Source organism: Camelus bactrianus, chromosome 15 (genome assembly GCF_048773025.1).
Source record: "Camelus bactrianus isolate YW-2024 breed Bactrian camel chromosome 15, ASM4877302v1, whole genome shotgun sequence".
NCBI classification, from domain to species: domain Eukaryota; kingdom Metazoa; phylum Chordata; class Mammalia; order Artiodactyla; family Camelidae; genus Camelus; species Camelus bactrianus.
Window position 1 is genome coordinate 35,217,431 of NC_133553.1, and position 19,464 is coordinate 35,236,894.

The 19,464-nt window shown below is 47.9% G+C and overlaps 1 protein-coding gene across 2 annotated transcripts in view; it reads right to left on the reverse strand.

Annotated features, from left to right (window-relative positions):
* Window positions 1-19,216, reverse strand: part of XDH (xanthine dehydrogenase) — a 57,938-nt gene extending 38,722 nt beyond the window's left edge. Inside the window, exons 1-8 of one of the 2 annotated variants that reach the window (XM_010948587.3) lie at window positions 19,063-19,216; window positions 13,406-13,463; window positions 10,557-10,653; window positions 9,134-9,242; window positions 5,927-6,053; window positions 4,560-4,621; window positions 1,343-1,408; window positions 939-1,025 (exon numbers count right to left, since the gene is read on the reverse strand). In XM_010948587.3, coding sequence (XP_010946889.1) covers window positions 939-1,025; window positions 1,343-1,408; window positions 4,560-4,621; window positions 5,927-6,053; window positions 9,134-9,242; window positions 10,557-10,653; window positions 13,406-13,463; window positions 19,063-19,104 — 648 coding nt within the window. In that variant the 5' untranslated portion in view covers window positions 19,105-19,216. Of the gene's footprint in view, window positions 1-938; window positions 1,029-1,342; window positions 1,409-4,559; window positions 4,622-5,926; window positions 6,054-9,133; window positions 9,243-10,556; window positions 10,654-13,405; window positions 13,464-19,062 lie in introns of both variants that reach the window. The other variant, XM_045511762.2, reaches the window with a different exon arrangement.
* Between the last annotated feature and the right edge of the window lie 248 nt (window positions 19,217-19,464).

Consider the following 19,464-nt stretch of genomic DNA (forward strand, 5'->3'; position numbering starts at 1 on the left):
CCAGAGCTGCTGCTCTGAGTTTGCCACGGGATCAACTCTGCCACTGACTTGTTTAATACTGAATTCAGGATGAAAATGCACGTCAGGGCAGAAGCACCGGGAAACACTGTGCATGGCAGCAGGAAGTACGCTGCAGCTGTTTTATAGATGTCATTTCACTTAGTCTTTAGAAGGCCTCAGTGAAGGGGGCACCGTTAGCTGCATCTTTTACAGGCGAAGGATGAGCCTGAGACTCAAGGTTATGGGACCTGCCAAAGGTCACCTGCCACAAGGTGACTTGACCTGTCCCACACTGTTTCCAGGAGGTGCGAGAGGAGACGCAAGGCAGGAAAGAAGGGGTGTCAGAAGGGAATACAGTGGAGGGCTGGGTCTAGTGCACGAATGGTGATGCAGGACTAGGAGACAACCCCCACCTCCCCGAGCCAAAGTGTCGGTTTTTCCAAGGTTCCACAATCCAGAGAAAGATATTCCAGCAGCCTGCTGCAAAGCCACTCTCTCTGGCCCACTGAAAGCAGTCTGTGTGTGCGCACCAGCGCCTGAGAAATCTACACTTGAAAAGCTCTGAGTGGCTTATTTTTTGTCAGTGTCCTTTGAACACAGCTCTCTTTGCTTGTTTGTTTGTTTATTTGCTTAAAAAATGGACTGCTTACAGAGAGGAGAGTGGGTTGCTTGAGGGTTATACATTAGATTTAGCCAGGAGGTCAGCAAATCCTCCTGGAGCTCCTGTTGCTGGACATGGTGTACCAGAGAGACCCACTGCCTGTCCTCAGAGTGTCACGTGTGAGGAGAGGAGGGTGGGTCCCTGTGGGAGAATGTGGCACAGGCTCTGAGAAAGGAAGGGAAACTCAGGCTGAAATCTACAGGACAAGGAGGACCCAAAGGTCCCAGCAGAAATGAAATAAAGCAGGTCTCCAAGGAGCTCCAGGGGCATCACCTACCAGCAACTCTGGGGGGAAGATGGGCTCCTGGGTGGGGTCCAGGGGCATGAACTCCTCGGGGTTGAATAAAGACGGCGAGAGAGTGACCTGCTGGAGAAGGGAACATATGAGTGGTATGCCGTCCCTTCCTTTAAAATGCCCCATAGGACCAGCCCAGCCCTTTGTCCAGGTGAGCTCGGCCACAGCCCCCAGCAGGCTGATGGAAGGGCAGGTAGCTCCTGGGAAGCAAGGACAAGGAGGTCTTGCCAGAGGACCCAGGGCTAACGTGCACACTCACTGCCCTCGTGGTCTGGCCTAACCAGTTCCTCTCCCAGCCCCCACTGCCCAGAGTGTGGAGGGGGCCCACCCGCTGCTTTAATCTGAGGTGGGCCCCCAGGCTTCTGGGCAGAGAAGGACCCACCTACCTTGTGGTTATTCTGGTTCATGCAGCAGTTTGGGTTGTTCTCATTTCCTCCACAGCATCCACCATCCTAGAGAGATGACCAACACTCACACAGAGATATCTGCAAAGAGTTCTCACAGAAGCCAGAGAACCGAGATTATTACTATCAGATGAAATCAGGGTGTGACACCTGTCCCTGCACCAAGGGGAACAGCAGCTACCTCTGCCCCCTCCCACTCACCTCTGCTTACAGGTAAGGCCTCTGCTTTAACTACTTTCTCTCACTTAATTAATATAGATGAGATAATGTGAGAATAAACAAACAGGCCTCTCCTGGAAGCTGCAGGGAAATTCAATTTTAAGAAACTTTGTCTGTAAAAGCTAGATCTTATTTTACCAAAGCACCTCTTTGTGCGCCCTTTCCCTCTTCAGTACCACTTCCTGAGGAAGCCCCCACAAGAGAAATCCCCTTCAGTTTTCTCAGCACTCAAGAGCCTCCATTTCTAGACCAGTCGAGGTCTACGGGGAATGCCTGGGCGCCTCCCAGGCTGGGGTCTTTGTGGGACTCCTGCTAAAGGGGTCCAAGACCAGATCTGGGCCCAGAGATGAGGCCAGCCCCTGTGCCTGATGGCACTTTTTCGGCACTTCTTGCCAGAAAGCTCACCCTCCATTCCTCACTGTGGGCCTGATCTGGAGGAAGGGTACAGGTCTGATGACCCATTGCCTACGGAGAAAGGACTCGCTCAGGACCTCTTGGGGTGCCAGTGACAGAGCACGGAATAGAGCCCCGACTGCTACCTCCTAGAACCAATGCACTGAAGGTGGGGAAAGGGTGTGTCCATCTGCCTGATCTGCCCCAAGGAGGCAGGAGTCTCAGCTCAGGGCCTCAGAAGAACTACAGAATCGTAGGGTTGTGCCAAGAGGCAAAAGTGGGGAAAACTCTCAGGCACAGACCCAGACACATTTCCGGGGCAGTCAGATCCTGGGGGAGGAGGCTGGGGATGGCCCTTTCAGACAGGAATCACGGGACACACCATGCATGCTGACAGTTCCCAAAGAGTGAGTCACAGCCCACCGGTTTTCCCAAGGAAGTTCTCAGAGGGCCAAGGAGGCCGAAGGTGTGGCCTTTGAGAACCTGAAAGCTCTGTCAGACTTGCTGCAGCCCCTGAACATGCTGCCCTGCGGGCAGACCCCTCCTGCATTCACTGCCTGACCTTTGGAGCTGCTCTATCTATTCAGGACCTCCCCACCACCACCTTGACCTCTGCCTCTGTATCTGGACGGAAAGGAAGAGAGAGAGGCTCCTATAGTGCCTCTTCCCATCCCTCTTTCTGGAGAGGGAGTAACGTGAAGGGATTACCAGGCCCTGCATACAGTAAGACGACAGCCTCACTCGCCCAGTCCTTGTGGGGATGGATGCATATTTTCCAGATAATTAAAGTACCAGCACATTCTTACATGAATCTTTTTTCTTGATAATTCACTGATAGGTTCATGACATAAGTTATTGGGATGTGCAATAATGTGTCACCGCCCTCAAGGCTGACAGAGGTTGGAGAAGGCTGGGTTTTTCCCTGGAGAGATTTCCACTTTTCTCCGATGGCAAAAACTACAGGGCTTGTGCGTTTCCTTCCTTGCTGCTCGATGGCTGTTGTCCTTTCTTGCTGTGAACAGGCCGCCTCCCCTTAGCAGACCCTCCTCACCCTTCTCTAGTGTGTGCTACGGACATGAAAACTAGACAATTGAGTTTGTTAGAACTGTGCGTAAAGTAAGAGTTAAAAGGCTCTGAATAAAGGCCTTGAGGGCCCCCAGTGAGTAACATGCATGAGCTTCTGCGCACACACTGGGTGCCAGTCACTTTGGCTGCTGAGAGCACCCAGCTGTGCTCTGCATGCCAGGCAGCCACAGTGTGGGAGGTGCTGCCACACACTGGACTCAGGGACCATTTGACTGAGCTAAACTCTGACGCTCGGAAGGAGCATAACCGTCAGCTACACTCAAAAGCCCTTCTCTTTTGAGACTCTAGCAGGGCTGGTTAGACTGTATCTCTGAGAAGCCGCCTATGAAATAAATACATGGACAAGGTGAACAATTCCTGGCTCTCAGGGAAGCCTAAGCAAATATTGCATAACGGAAGAGATATACCAGCACCATAATTTATGCTGCCATTTATTTCAGCTGTGCCAGGTGTTGTTCTAAGGGCTTTACAAGAAATACTTCCCACAAACACTGTAAGGTAGGTATTATTATAATCTCCATTTTAGAAACAAGGAAATTTGCTCAAGGTCATCCATCAATGAAGTGATGGGACGGCACTTGAACCCAGGTTTGCAGACACTAAATCTAAACTTTCAGTCACTTTCATTTAAATCCATACTTTCTGGTCCCTCCTCACCAACAGCATTTACCAGGGTGTGGTGTTTTCCATCCTTAGAAGCCCCATCTCCACCTCCACCCTTTTGGACTATTTGGACACAATACCCCTTTCGCACTGTACCCAACTCTAAAGGTCAGTAAAAGGCATGGGAGGCTGTGACTCTCCCGTCAACCCAGAATCAAATTGAGATGTGACAGTTTGGTTGGAGTCAGGATCAACTTGACCCACCTGGGGAACCAGGTAAAATCTGGGCAGATGAAGCCAGCCCTCTGCCCTCCTTCCCAGATGGCAGGTGTGTGTCTGTGTTATGTAACCAATGCCCATGCACCCCAGCTGTGGTTTCTCACTTAGAGTTCTATGAACGGTGCAGGGGTTCACAAACTGTCTGGAGATCTAATTACCAGTTTCATAAACCCAGGGGAGTGCCAACTGCAGAAAGCAACCAAGACAGGAAAAAAAGAGGGAGGTGAGTGCTGAGTCAGGCTGGTTTGCTGTTAAATGCCAGGTTCAGCACCTGTGCCATGGGCTGAGTGTGTCTGTCTCGCTCAGGAAGGCTGCCAAGCCCGGATGCCCTGCAGGAAGTTAACTCTTGGGCAGTGTGTTTCTTCTAGGAACCAGCTGTCCAGGACGTCCCTCGAAGGAAAGTCTCCATGCTATTGATGAGAACGTCCCCCGACATCCCAGAATAAGAATGGCAGAGTCCAACGCTCACGCCAGGCACCTGCAGCAGGAGGACTTGATCACTGGCCATCTTATCTTTCTTCTCTGTAACATAGAGGCCCTTGGCATCCCTCCCAACTGTGATCCCTGAGTGTTGCTGCCTCAGGAGCAGGGCCACTGCTGTCCTGGGGCCCCCACATACCTTGGCGAAGGTCCGGAAGCCCTGGAGGATGGGTCTGTAGCCTGTACAGCGGCACAGGTTTCCTGTGGGCCAAGGAAAAATCTGTAATGTCAATGCAGCCCCAGGGCAGGTAAGGGGTCTGTGGCTTTGCTCCCAGCTCAGATAGATGCTCTCTTTACATATTCTGTTTTCTCTGCTCAGAATGGCCCTTCCTCCTGCTTACATCTCTGACTTCAAAACATCTACCACTCCTTCCAGGAAGCCTCCCTAGAATGCCTAGACTGAATCAAGTACCCCTCCTAAGTGCTCCCATGGTCCCTAGTCATAGATTTATCAAACTACATTGTAAACTCTCTTCCCCTTCACAGTACAAATTCCTTGAGAGTAGGGACTGAGTCTTTCATCCCTGTGTCCCTTGTACCTTTTAGAGTGACTGACATACGATAGGACTGAATATAACTGATTGCATAAATGATGGATTGAAACGATGAATGGATGGGGAGCCTTCTCCATTCAATGCAGAGAAACAGACACCAGGTCCAGACACCTGAGCCCATTCACAGAAGGCAAATTGGGTAGCCAGTCCCTGCCTGAGGCTCAGAATCCCAGCTACCTTCTTCATATATGGCCTTCGCCCTGCAGAATCCTGTTCTGGGGAAAGCTGCAGGGGAAGGAAGCCGTGTCACTTAAATAGGTTGTCTGTTTGCTTGGTTTTTAATTGAAGTGCAGTTGATTTAAAATGTTGTGTTAGTTTCTGGTGTACAGCATGGATGGACTTGGAAGGCATTATGCTAAGTGAAACAAGTCAGACAGAGAAAGACAAATACTGTAAGATATCACTTACATGTGGAATCTAAAAAAATACAACAAATTAGTGAATATAACAGAAAAGAAACACTCAGAGATGTTGAGAAGGAACTAGTGGTTACCAGGGGGGAGAGGGAAGGAGGAGGGGCAAGACAGAGATGGAGGATTAAGAGGTACAAGCTATCAGGTATAAAATAAGCTACAAGGATGTATTGTACAGCATGGGGAATATAGTCAATGTTTTATAATAACTAGAAATGGAGCATAACCCTTAAAAATTGTGAATTGCTATATTGCATACCTGTAACAGATAATATTGTACATCAATTACACTTTAATTTTTAAAATATGATATTGCAATATAAATACATAAATAAATAAAGTTTAAAAAATTTTTTTAATAAGAAAGGGCCAGCCTTCCAATAAATCTTAGCCACTGTGCTGGGATGGCCCAAGCCTTTCCCTCAGAGGGCAGTGCCTCAAACCCCTAGTCCACTCCTAGCTTCCACTCTGGCCCTGCCTGCCCTCCTCAGAGCCCCACTTGCCACCCCACCTCCTGGGCTGGGCCTCAGGGCCCGTACCTTGGAAGGCATCCTCGATCTCCTCAACAGTGGGCTCGGGCTGATTCCGAAGTAGCGTGTACATGCTCATGACGATGCCGGGGGTGCAGAACCCGCACTGGGAGCCATGGCTTTTGGCAATTCTCTCCTAAAAGGGACAGACAATGTAGACATCTGTTTTGGCAGAACCCCTTGAAGGCTCCCTACATGGCTCAGCTGAAGCCAGTCCTGCTGACAGGCAGTGTAGTGTAGCAGTCACTGCACAGTCAAATCCTACTGCTGCCACTTACCAACTGCGCCCTCCGCCAGGTTCCCAAGCCTCCCTAAGCTTTGTCTGTAGGATCGTCCTAGCATTTGTGTCTAGAGCTGTGCTGAGGCTCCAATGAGATTATTCATACAAAACTCTTAACATCATGCCTGGCATAGAGCAGGGAGTCGACCAACAGTAGTTATTAATAGGAAAGCCCCCCTCAAAGAACAGCGACTATTAGGGACAGTCCCTTCACTAAACAGACGCAGAAGCAGGCCTAGAGGTTTAACAGGTTTATGCAAGATCACACAAGGTGAAGGCGAGAGCTGCGCCAGGCTCCTTTCACTGCACTACCCCACAAGATGAAATCAACCAAATGAATGCATTATATTTCAAATTAGAATGCTACTGTATTGTCCAATCAAGACATAAGATCTGGGAAATGTGTCATGTAGAATTTGTGCTTTCATTGAATGTCACAGAATTCTCATTCAACCCTGCAAGGTTACAAGGAGAGTCTCCTCATCCATACTATTCTTCAGTCCCTTGGGAATCTCTCTTGGTGCTTATGTTAAGCAAAATTGCTAGAATGTTGTATTCCCAGTGCCAGGTATATACAGTTGTTCATTTGACAAATATTTACTGAGAACTTATTACATGCCAGCTGTGGTGAAGACACTGGGGCTGGAGAGTGAAGGAGACAAGGTCCCAGGTCTCATGAAGCTCGTATCCTAGTAGGGGAGATACTGACAAAAATGTAAAGTGGAGGTCAGTGCTATGTAGAGAATTAGTACAAGACGACATGACTCAGAGTTACTTGTACCTATTCGGAGTGGTCAGAAATGGCCACTCTGAAAATATGACCTTAAAATCTAAGTTAATAATGTGATTTGGAACAGGAAACAGTGTATCCCAGGATGAGGGAAGAGCAGGTGCAAAGGCTCTGAGCACCAACAGTGGAAGAGCCTGGTGTGCTAAAGCCACTGAGAGGCCAGGGTGGGTGGAGCCCCTGGGAGAGAGATGCCAGCTGGGAGAAGGGGCAGCAGCCAGACCGTGCTGCCTGTCATAGGCCAGGGTTAGGAGCCCAGATTTTTACTCTGGGTGTGAAGATGGGAGTCTTTTAGGGGAATTTCAGGACTTGATGTAATCTAATTTGCGTTTTTAAACAATCACTCTAGCTGCTGGGAGTGGGTTGTGGGGTAAGAGAAGAAACAGGGGACCAGGACACTGAAGTGGCCCAGGCAAGAGGGGGTGGTGGCTGTGACCAAGCAGCAATAGGGGAAGCTGAGAAAAACATGGAGGTTTCACTGCAGGTTTTGGAGGAAGAGGAGATGCTACTTCTGGATGGATTGGGTGTGGTATCTGAGAGAAAGCGACACAGATGACTCCTATAATTTTGTCTTGAGCAGTTGGGTGAATGCCTTTGCCATTGACTCAGAAGGAGGAAGACTGGGAAGAAGGAAGCTTGGGGGAATAGGGTTTTGTTAAGTTGGAGATTAGACGTCCATCTAGTGATGTCTAGTAGGCAGCTGGAAATAGGAGTCTGACCTCTGAAGAGAGGTCAAAGCTGAAGAAAGAAATATGGGTGCCTTCACATGTGGATGGTTATTAAACTCACCTGGGGAGAGTGTGAAGATGGGGAAGTGAAGGGGCTCAGGCCAGATCCCTGGGGTGCTGCAGCGATTAGGGACTGAGCAGAGGAGCCGCCGCACACAGTGCAAGCATGGAGATGGGAGGAAGGAAGGGAAGTGTAGTGTCACAGGAACCAAGAGAAAAACGTAAATGGACAAGGCCAAGTGTAGTCTGGCCCTACAGCTTATATGGAGCCAAAAGAAGTGGATCAGGAATAAGGATCTGCACCACTGGAAACGGAGGGTTTTCGCCTGATTATAGGAGTATGATCTCAGCATTTAAAAGTTTCATTCGTTCATCTATTTGTTTCAAAGAAAACTACAAGCCCTCATTAATCCTCTCATACTTGCTGCAGGTTGGACAATTTTAGTAATTTGCCCTTTTCCTGCCTAGGAAGCAAAGTCACAGAGATGAAGGAATCCCACCCCACCCTGCTCTGACCCCCTGCAACTGGTCCAAGATGCTCCCTCAGAGACGTATAATTAGCTGGCTCAACCGTGGCCCAGGCTCCAGGATGCACGTGAGTGGCCCAAGGGAGGCATGATCTGAATGGCATGTCTCCTCAAATGGTCAAGGGAAGATTAAGAAAAGGGCCTGGCTCAGGCACCTTCTGTGACTGTAATCTCTCGTGACCTCCTGCCTTGGTTTCCCTAAACAAGAAGCACAGCAAACAGTGCCCTTCCCTTCCCACAGTGCTCTGTTCCCATGTGGGCTCCATTCCACCTTGTCTCCAAGCATCATTTCTTTCTCCATGAACCCCTCAGACTACTCCCCACTCTTCCCCGAAACATTCCCGATTTCAATCCCTCCTTAGGTGCTTGAAACCATCAGAGAGAAAGCCTTGATTAGACACCCGGGTGTCTCTTTTCTCTGACTCAGCCCTGGCTGAGCTCACGTTTGTATGATCTGTGGGTGGGAGGTAACAGGGGCAATGGAATTACCATGGGAGGGAGCAGGGAGTCAGTGGGCTTTTATCAAGGGGCACAGAGCTTTTGGAATCGTCCATCTGAGAAGGCAGGGGTTTCCTAAGCCCACCTGGGCACAAGGAGAGGAAGTGCCCCTGCCCCTCCTCCCTCCAGCTCTCGCACAGCTGGACTTCCCAGCCACCAGATTCAGTTCACCTCTTGGTTCCCTCAGAGCCATGCAATGTTACATCCACCAGGCCACAGGAGGGGGCTTCGGGCTCAGGTGCCTCCTCTTTCTCCCTCACAGCCACCATCATCCCTATGCCCACCCACAAGGAGATGGAGAGGTGGTCAAGCCAGAATGCCTCCGTTGCCCAGGCAGTGACACTCAGCCCAACAACCCAGAACAAGTCTGCAGCCTTGGTAAGAGCCTCCGGTTACCTGGACAGGATGCAGCCTCGTCTTGGTGCTTCCTATTCCTTCCACGGTTGTCACGGCAATATGGTGTAAGGAGCAGATGGGAGCAAGGCAGGCATTGGCAGAAAAGTGGCTGGAACCCCAGATTAAGGTCGTTTCATTGTCCTCTCAGGTCATCAGAGCAGACCTGAGTGCAGGGCTTGGGAGATCTGTAATGCTTTGTGTCATTTCTCTTCACTCTACATCATGGTCTTGTCTTTTCCACAGGTGTCCTCACCTCTCCACCCAAGGCTCAGGGCCCGAACTCCTTCAGGGTCCTCTGGGATCAGGCATCAGTGCACCTAGGCATTTGAGCTGGAACACTGGAGCCAGCATCAATTTCAGCTGCCTCTTCCTTAGCCCCACCCTGGAGGCTAAGTAAAGAGGAAGATTCTGGCAGTTTCCAGGCCCAGCACGTGTTCCTCTCTCTGCTGGGCCCTTCCTTAGCCTCCTTAATTTCAGAATTTCCTGTCATTTTTGCTTCCATGCTTTCACCCACCTCCATTTCTCCCCTTCCTCTGCAGGGAAGTGGAGAGGAAAATCCAGAGGTGACATTAAACACCAGCCCCTTAGAGCTTCCCCACATCCACCCCTTTACTCATCAGTCATTCAATCATACATACAGCCAACGTGAGTTACTGAATAGCAACCATAAGCCAGGCACCCTGCCAAGGGCTGAGGAAATAAAGGTGAGTAAGACGAAGTCTCGGTCCTTTGATAGCTGGCCTTCAATTCAAGAAAATAGAAGCCAGTGTGAAGATGCAGTTTAAATATCTTATAGTAACTGCTTCAGGAGGGCTGTGCACAGTGCACTACAGGGCCAGCACAGACAAGGTGCATCTAACCCAATCTGGGAAGTCAAGGAAGGCTTCCTGGAGGAGGGGATATTTTGCTCAGTCCTAAAAAACTATTAAGAGTTAGCCAGCTAGAGAAATCCTGGAAGAAAAGACATCCAAGACAAGAAACAGCTTATGCAAAGATCAAGAAATGAGTGGGTATGGAGCATCAGTAGTTCACCAATGCTTATGCATGAATGGAGTGCAGGGTCCATGAAGAGAAAGAAAACTGGAAAGGGGAGGCAAATTGCAGGGCCTCATGTGTTGAGCAAAAAGATTGGACTTTAATTTGGGGGCAATGGGGGCCAACTGAAGGATTTCACAGGATGTGGAATGAGTCTGCATTTTAGAAAAGTCATTTTATCAGCAGTTCAGAGTCTTGTCTATATTTATAAGTCAGGAAGATACTTCCCAAGATGTCATTCTATAATGTGCTTGTCCATGATCAGAGCCTGCTCAGAAACGCAGGGGCTCACCCACACGTGCACACACACACACATGCACACCCAATCAAAAGCTGATCCCTGCACCCTAGTCCTCACAAGGGCAATCCACCTGCAGGCAAAGGATACACGATCTTGTCCTGCAGACGATCATACTTGGAAAGCATCACCGTGCAAGCCCCACAGCCCCCTTCTCCACAGCCCAGCTTGGTTCCTCTCAGCCCCACTGGATGGTCAAGATTAAGGAACATGAGCACAGAGGAAAGACTCTTTGCTAGGCTGCTGAGAAACGAATGGGCTTACCTGTGAGTGCAGAGCCATCCGTCCACACACAGGTTCAGGCTCCTCGACCCAGGAGGCAGCAGAGCCAGGTGCCCTTCCGTTTAGAGAGGCTTTCTGTCCCTGGGGAGGCAGGACATGCGGCCAGCCCCACTGGACAGAGAGAAAAGGCATCCGCACCCAAGTCTCATCCCCTTGGACTGGAGTTCTATTCCTCTCTAGTCCTGGAGACTCTCCTTGGGATTGGGGTCTTCTAGGCGTGGTCTTACAGAGCCCCACCCCTGCGGTCTCACTGGGCAGGTGAATCAGGCATCCCAGAGACTGAGCGTGTGGGGCAGCCCTCACGTCCCCCAGCCCACGTGCAATGAAGCCATTTGGACCAGAATGAGCTGTTGATCTCTTCTGGGACTTGCTGAGTCCAGCCTTCCCCCCAAAACCTTTTGGGCTGATGAGGTCCAGGGAACAAAATTAGGGCTGGACTAGGGCTTTCTGAATCTCCAGCCCATATGATATGTGAATGGAATTAAAATGAAGATATATTTGAAGTTAGGAATCAATATTGGAGCCCTTTCTTACATAGACTTGGGGAAATGAAGACTCTGATACTTTGCATTTGAAAAGTGCCTAACTAACAAAGAGATAATTCTGGAGAACCGTAATTATGGCGGCCTCTTTCCCTGGGACACGTGGACTCCTTTGCTGCTTTCCCCTCAGGTCCACAGGCCTCCAGACCATCCAGCTTCCTACTGAAGATGGAGGGAGCTGATGAAATTAACAGAGATAAAGATGAATGGATTTAGAGACAAAATGAATACTAATAATGACAGAGCATCTTATACTTGGAAAGCACTTATCCTTGGACAGGTTTCACTGACACACTAATCTGGTTAGCAGGTGGGGCATAAACCACCATTTCCTCATGTATTAAAAAAAAAAAACTAAGACCCAAGACGTGGCATGAGCCCTGCAAGGTAACAGTCACTCCTGTTACTCTGAGTGTTAGGGCCCAAATGCAGTCATCTGACTCCAGACTGCCGCCTCTTTTAAAACACAGCTGAGGAGGGCTTACTAGATCCTGAGTGATTTTTTTTTCACTAGTCAGGACGTATAAGATCAGCAGTTCGGACCACTCTAGGGGCACACTGGAACAAATGGAAGGTGCCTAGAGCAGTCTAGAGGTCGCCTGCTGGCCAGGGGATCTTTCTGGAAGCCAGGGCAGAAGTTGAGCCCAGGGTCTTCTCTCTTGCCCGGAACTCCCACAGATGAACTCTCAGCACGGGCAGCAACGAGCCACGAGGCCTTCAGAGCTATACGCCAACTTTCAGGTTTGGATTTCATCTGAGATTTGTCCCTCAAACCAGCCAACCACTATGGTCAAGAATTTCTGAGGCTTTCCAGCCTTCAAAACTTTGTTAGAAAAATGAAATAGATGTTAACAATCCCTGAGAATGAGCCTCTCTTCCCAGACAGCCCAGGTAGATGGGCTGGAAATGGAGTTCCATGCAGTCCCCTGACCCCACTGAGCAATTCCACCTCTACAAAAACGCCATCAGGTCTGTGTTCTGTGAACCTCCAGACCTGCCCCCTCCAGGTCAAAAATCCAGGACAAAGTACATGACAGCCAGCCTCTCTCTGACAGGAGTCAAAAGAACCAGAGGGAAGGCCATGGAGTCCAGGCTTGCCTCCGTGGGTGTTGTTTGTTGTTCCCAAATACATCACCAGAAGGAGTCACCAGACACTCCGCTTCTGGGAGCGATGAGGGCTTGCTGACAGAGGTCAAGAGGAGCATTGGTCCACAACAGGCCCCCAGAGAGTTGCCAGTGTGGGAGGGAAGTTAAGAGTGTGGCTCTGGGCTTCAGTCCAGGTCTGCCAGCATGTGCCCAGAATACACGTGGGAGAGGAGTGTCTCATAACACGTCCAGCCTCACTTCCTCCTCCATCCAAGGGACGGCTGTGGGATCAGTGAGGTAACCTACGCACATCACCTTGAAATCCACCTCTATGTGGTCAGTTGCCATCAAAAGCTCCTATCTTTGCTGTTGTTTATTTTTTTCTGGGGCCTCAGAATACTCTCCTACTTTGGAAAAACCAAAGGTATGGGGGTCTTATAGAAGCTCCACCCCAACACCGGGAGCAGAGCAGCACCCCAACCCCCTTGGGAGTCCCTCAGCCCAGGCTTCCCAGTGCCTGCCACTCCCACAGTGCAGGGTGCCTCTACACAGTTCCCACCTGAGGCACCCCTTTCCCAAGAAACACCCCTTCCCTGGACTTCCCCTCCCACTTGGCAGAGTTGGAAACGCTCCCTGGGAAGTCCATGTATGTGTTCACAGAGGTCTGCGGAGGCAGGGCCCACTCCTCCTGTGGGGAGGGATGACCATGAAGCTGGCCAGGGCTGATGAGGGCCTTACGGAGCCATTTGTTCTACAGGCCCAGGACTAAACCTGAGTCTTAAATGCAAGAGACCTTGAAGAGTATCAAGAACAATATTCTTACTGGACAGCTGAGAATTTCAGAGTCCAAATGACTTCCCAAGTCACAAAGCTGCCAAGTGACAGAGCTGCAACGAAAACGCAAGTGACCAGGGCCCTGGCCCAGGGCTCTTTCCTCAGCACTTCACGGCCCACAGACCAGTCACTAGCAAATGGCATAAGGCCCAGAGAATGACCCTCGGCTTCACCCCTACTCCAAAGTCAGGATACACTTTCTTCTCAGGTAGGCCAAAAGGGTTGTTTCTGGATCTGCATTTTTCTCCACCACCTATAAAAACAAAAACAAGTGAAAACTATATCATAGGTATATTCAGCCACTGTCTCATCCAAGAATTTGTCAAGTTAATGGGGACGTGCTAAACATATCACAAAAATGAAGGTATTTTTCTTGATAATTCTGTAAGATGAACACAGGAACTGCAAGCCAAACTGTGTACATGCTGACACTCTGTGATCCTAAATTTCGCATCAGTGCTCAGCTCCGGGCCCACCACAGAACCCAGAGGTGTTGCACCTGCCCTGCTGGATTGATCAAGGCAAAGTCCCTTTCAAATGGAGCGTGTCCTCTCATTTCCAGCTGCCAGATCACATCTGTGACCACCAGGGACAGCTGAGCACTGCAGCAAGCAGACCTCTGGCTGAGCCTCCTGGTGTGTTCACTCTCAGGCAGTAGACAGCAGTCTGTCGGCCTGTACTCATAGCGGAGTGTTGTATGTGTTGGGTTATCACACTCAGCAAGATTAACACAGGTTAGAAATGGAGGGGAAATCTCAAGCCAAAGTCCCGAACAGAATATTCAATAAGATGGAAAGGAGGTCTATAAAGTGCAGGGCCATTTCCTGAAGGAAATCAGGGCCAGTTCCTGATGGAAATCATCAAACGAAATCTATGAAAATCTGTTTCACTTCTCCTTGTGCATTATCAAGGGTAAAAGAGTTTGGGTGATTGGGGTGGTCAAGGGGAGAGAAGATGTGATAAGAGTTGGAAAGAGCAAAGGATGTGAAAGTGTCAGTCGTGGACATGCAGAGGCCATGCATGAGAGAGACAGCTTGCTTGAGGTGTCTAAATAACTCCCAAAAGACTGACTGCAGGAGGTGATGGGACCTCCATCAGAGTCTGTGTGAAGTGGACCTCCCAAATCTAAGGGCTGAGGAAGAGCAGCCAGACTGAGGAAAACACATCTCTTATGTCGTGAGACTTGCAATGGAAGGATCCCAGTGGTGGGAAGCCATCTTACACCGGCACCAATTAAATAAGAACTTTCTCACTACCCATTCCTCTCTGTCCCAAATTCAGACTGTGTTTGGCAACTTATAATTGCCCATAGAATTTTTTTATTGACTACGAGTAATCCAGGAGGTCGTGAAACTACCAGAATTTACCCCTTGGAAGATAAAATTAATCTTCTTTTATGATTACACCTCACATGTCCAGCTTGTTCAAAGTCCTGATTACAAATTTCACACAAAGAGTCATTATAAATGCACAAAATAAAGATCCTTATTACTTTCCTCCCAGGTGGCAGGAAGAGCCTCTTTGCACACTACCTTCCCCTCAAGTTGTTCCTTCCTCCTGTCCTGATGCTGTCCTTTATCACATCACATCAGTTCCCTGCCCGGTGCCTTCAGTGACCTCCCACATACTCAAGGTAGCACCCAAGTTCTTTAGATTGTCTTTCAAGGCCCTTCAACGTGTCCCCAGTCTTCATTTTCAGCCTTTCCCCTTCCAACTTCCTTACCAAGCTGGTCTTCGTATTTCAGTGAAAATACAACATTTACCTTCTGATCCTAAGCCTTTGGCCACTCCATTCCTCTTCCACCTTCATCTTGACTTATCAGAAGACCCCAAACACTTCCCTAGTAAGGGCTTTCCATACCACCCCAGCCACAAGTGGTCCGACCTTCTTTGAATTCCTACAGAGAATGTCCACGTCACTCTCATGGCATGTCTGCAGCATTTGCCCCAGCAAACTCTGCCGAACCCTCTCCCAGCAGGATGCTCAAAGGAAATGGGTATTCCAAAGGAAAAGCACTGTGGGGAAGTGAGCTCAGGAAATTTGGGGTTAAGCAGATTGCTTGGTAAAACTCAAGCATCAAAACATAATAACCATAATGGATTACAGCCCATTAAATAGAAATAAAACACATGAGTCCAAACTGATCATTAATAAATAAACAAGAAAATAAGTAGGGGAGAAGGGAAAGTTCTTCCTGACAGAGAAATGCCAATTTGTCCACATGGTTGGCCATCGTGTAATCAGCACAATACTGGATCCAGTCAGGAATCATCAATGGGAGCTAAAACTAGTGGGTGAAAGCTTGGTAATAAAAGTATGTACATAGCCTCAAAGTATCTTCTCACAGATTACTCATTAATTATAATGGGAAAGAGTAATCTTCCAGTGGAGAAACCTGGTGGACACCACCTTAACCAAGTGATCAAAGTTCACAACACAAATAAAGGGGGACGTTTATAACATGTGCCTCCTGATATAACCTACTGAGAAAGACATATCACTTCTCTGGTATCCTGCCCAAAATGCACACTCTGAATCAAATTATAAGAAACTGTGACACCAATTCAAAAGGAGGGACATTCTAAAAAAAAGGCTTGTTCTCATCATAAACATCAATGTCACAAAAGACAAAGGAAAGCTCAGGAGCTGTTCCAGATGAAAGGAGACTAAAGAGACATGACAGCTAAGTACGAAGCATGATCCTGGATCCCAGATTGGAGGGGAGAAAGTCATAAATGACCTTATTGGGGAAATTGGAATAATCTTGCATAAAGCCTATACATTAGATACTAGGGTTATATTAACACTCGATTTCCTGATTTTTATAAATGGTTGTGGGTAGTTCTGTAAAAATGCCTTTATTTTTAGTTTAAGGGTTAAAGGAGCATAATGTCTGAAATTTACCGTTAATGGTTCAGAAAGAAAATTTTATAGTTTATGAATTTATTCTGATTAATTATATGCACTAAATAAATATATAAAATTATTTTGTACTTATAGATCAATGCATAGAGAAAGAGATAAAGAAAATGTGACAAAATGTTAGGTGTTAAATGTGGGTAAAGGCTTTTTAACATTTATTTGTATTCTTCTTGTAACTGCTTTGTAAATTTAAAATAAATTTAAAACACAAAGTTTAAAAAATAAATTCCTTCAGTGGAGGATTTCTCAAGGTTTTAACATTCCCCCATTCATTCTGTCCACATTAATTGGGCACCTACTATGTGCCCACACTGTACAAAGTGGTCTAAGAATATCTAAGAAGGAAATCTCATGGGGATGGTTGTCTCTGAAATACATTTTGGAATACGGTACTTCATCTAGTCATAATCCACCTCTACAACTAGTTCCCAAGTTCCCAGGTGGTAAGTGCCTGTCTTAGAGGTGTTATTCATCCAGTGCAGATGTGTCCCCAAGGCCCAGACCTAGAAGGAGCCTGTAAATGTTGATGACGTGGGTGGGTGGGCGAGTGAGTGTTGACTCACTTGCTGACTGCTGCTTCTTGTGGGGGTCACTCCTGGACACCTTAAGTTGCTCCCTACATGCTGAATCTTCCCAGATTCCTCCAGGTGCCATCATCTCCACTAACCAGAGGGTGACTGCTTGGAAAAACAAGAATCTGCCCTGCAAAAGGATGGTCACTACAGTGAAACCAAAATCCTGGGCAGCTCTCTCCCTTTGACTCTGACTATAGATCAGAAGATGTGGAAATGACAGTCAGCAAGGCCCGTCACCACCACAGAAGGCCCTCGAGGTATTTGATCATTTGCATCTCACACCCTCTCCAGGACCACAATGAGTAAAGACAGTCCTGGGCAGTGGTCTGAAACAGGGAGAGTAGGAAGCTTGTATTTAAGAGTGAGTCACCAGGTTCCAACAACTCCTTTGGCAAAGTCCTTGCCAATGCCAGGTAACAAAAGATCTAGAACATTTTGGGAATAGAATTGGGAACAAATTTACAGCTGCCTCGATTTGACTGGGAATTCCCTCGCTTGGTCGAGCTTTTCTAACGCTGCTTTCACCTCATCTCTCCTTCATTGCCTCTCCACCTTTCCAGCAGATTCTCAAGGGGCCAAATGTTTATAAAATTAAAAGCATGGATATTCATCACAGAAACTGTTAGTAGCAGCAGCTTCAAGAGATGGTCGGGTTTGATGTGATGATACCATTGACAATTTTTAAACTGCTCTCCTAACGTGAAGATAAAATACATGGGGAAACAATTTTTACCAAACTAGATTTATGTTGAAATGCTCCTTACTAGATCGAGTGCATCATAGCAAACCATCCCTAAAGAGGAGCAGAAACTTGTCCTGTGACACACGAGTTGATGGCTTGATAAACATGAAAACTTAGAGTGAGACTTTGCCTTGGAAGTCATTGAATCCAGCTGTTCACCCAATGTAAAAATTGCTTAGAAAGATGCCAAAGAAGATGCCTCTGTGTAAGTAATGTGTCAAGAAAGCCAATTCAACAACTTTTGCAAATCTCTACAGTGTAGTTGCTGAATGTAACGAAGTTGTCAGAATTCTTGGCTGCAAAAGTCTTACAACCACCAACATGGAAGCTTTGCCCTACCTCTTGGTTTGCTGCCAGAGGCCAATCCTGAAAGGAAGTTGGCACAGAGGGACAACTCGAAACCTGGAAGAGCATGGCGGACCCCATTCCCCGGTCCCACCCGGTGCTACCACTCAAACTGAATCCAACAGACCTGGGCACACTGATGTTACGATGGTTCATAGAATTCCCCTGCTAGTCCCCCAAACACACCCTAACAATTTAAGCTCTGGACGTCCTATGAAGCACATTTTATTTCTTGAAAATTGCCTCCAAAGTTGTCCAGTTTCTTAAGGCAAAAGTGCCAATATAGCAAAACAAATAAAATTGCTCTTTGACCACTGGGTACAACCATTACTCACACTGTCCACATGGCCTTTCACAATGTGTAGCCACGATTGCCCTTTTACTGTCCCTTTCTTTCCCAACCAGAGAGCTGAAGTAGATGCAAGCAGCTCAGCAGGGGTGGGGGGGGGGGTAAGTGGACAGTGGAGGCAATGTGATGTACTTGCACACTCTCTCCTTGGATCTGCATTGAAATCTGCAAAGATTCTCATCCTTCCAGTGCTGCAAGAACTGGTACCCATATCATAAGACCCACTCTGCCCCACCTCACCCCCACCTCCTCTGGGTCCCTCCAAGTGGGCAATTTTTATCAAAGAGATTCGCAATATTTGTATGTATAACTAAGTGTCAGGATGGGGGGAGCATGCCCCTTATGAAACAAAAATTATAGCTTGCCACAAGATGTCAGTATATGTCCTCATACAAGTTAGCTGTTACATTTTTAGAGATGAAATATGAGAATCAAACCTATGTACATCTTATACCCTGAGATTAGCAAGAAAACATGTTCCTGTTCATTTTTTCAGTAAAGAGAGCAACAAAAACCTTTGGGTATATTTGATTAAACACAGAAATAGAGGTGTGGTGGGTGACCTTCAAGTATCACTAGAACCCCGTCCACCTTTCTCTTCTTCATGCCAGTGTCTCTACTACTGCAAAAAGTCGGCAGGGAGCATGGGTGGAGCTCACAGACACCTTTCTGTTCATTTCCCTCCCCATCACTCCTTTGCCCCTTGAGTATCTTGACAGCGTTCTAGTTCTGAGAAGGTCTTCTTTCCCCAACGTTACCCCAAATGCAGCAACAGCTTTGAAGGAAGAGAAAGAAAGAGAGAAGGTGAACAAATGATAGAGAACACAAAAGAGAAAGAACAAAAATGAGCCATTTCAAGAGGATACATACCCCTCCCAGGGAGCAGGGGGACCAAAGGAGAGGTCAGTTTCTGCTTACCTTTTTGCCATTCACAAAGAAAACCAACTCATCTGCTGTCATTGTCAGGGGTTGGGGGTCTCTGAACTCCAGGTACCTCACACCCAAAAGACACTGCCAGTTATCACTGCTCTGCAACCTGAAAAACACTCCTCCCCACAAAATGAAATGAAGTCAGCCAATGGGAGGGACACAGCTTAGAGCTTCAGGGCACGGAGAGTTCTTGGCAAAAGCCACCGGTTTACATAATCAAGGAAAATGCAAACAATCATACATAGCACATCACATCCCTAACACCTTGTCAAAAAGCACAGAGGAAGACACAGACAGGTATCACCAAGGCGGGGGGGGGGGGGGGGTGCCTTGGTGCCAGATGACCATGGGTTTTAGGCTGTATCCTCGTGGAAACTACATCATCCCCCA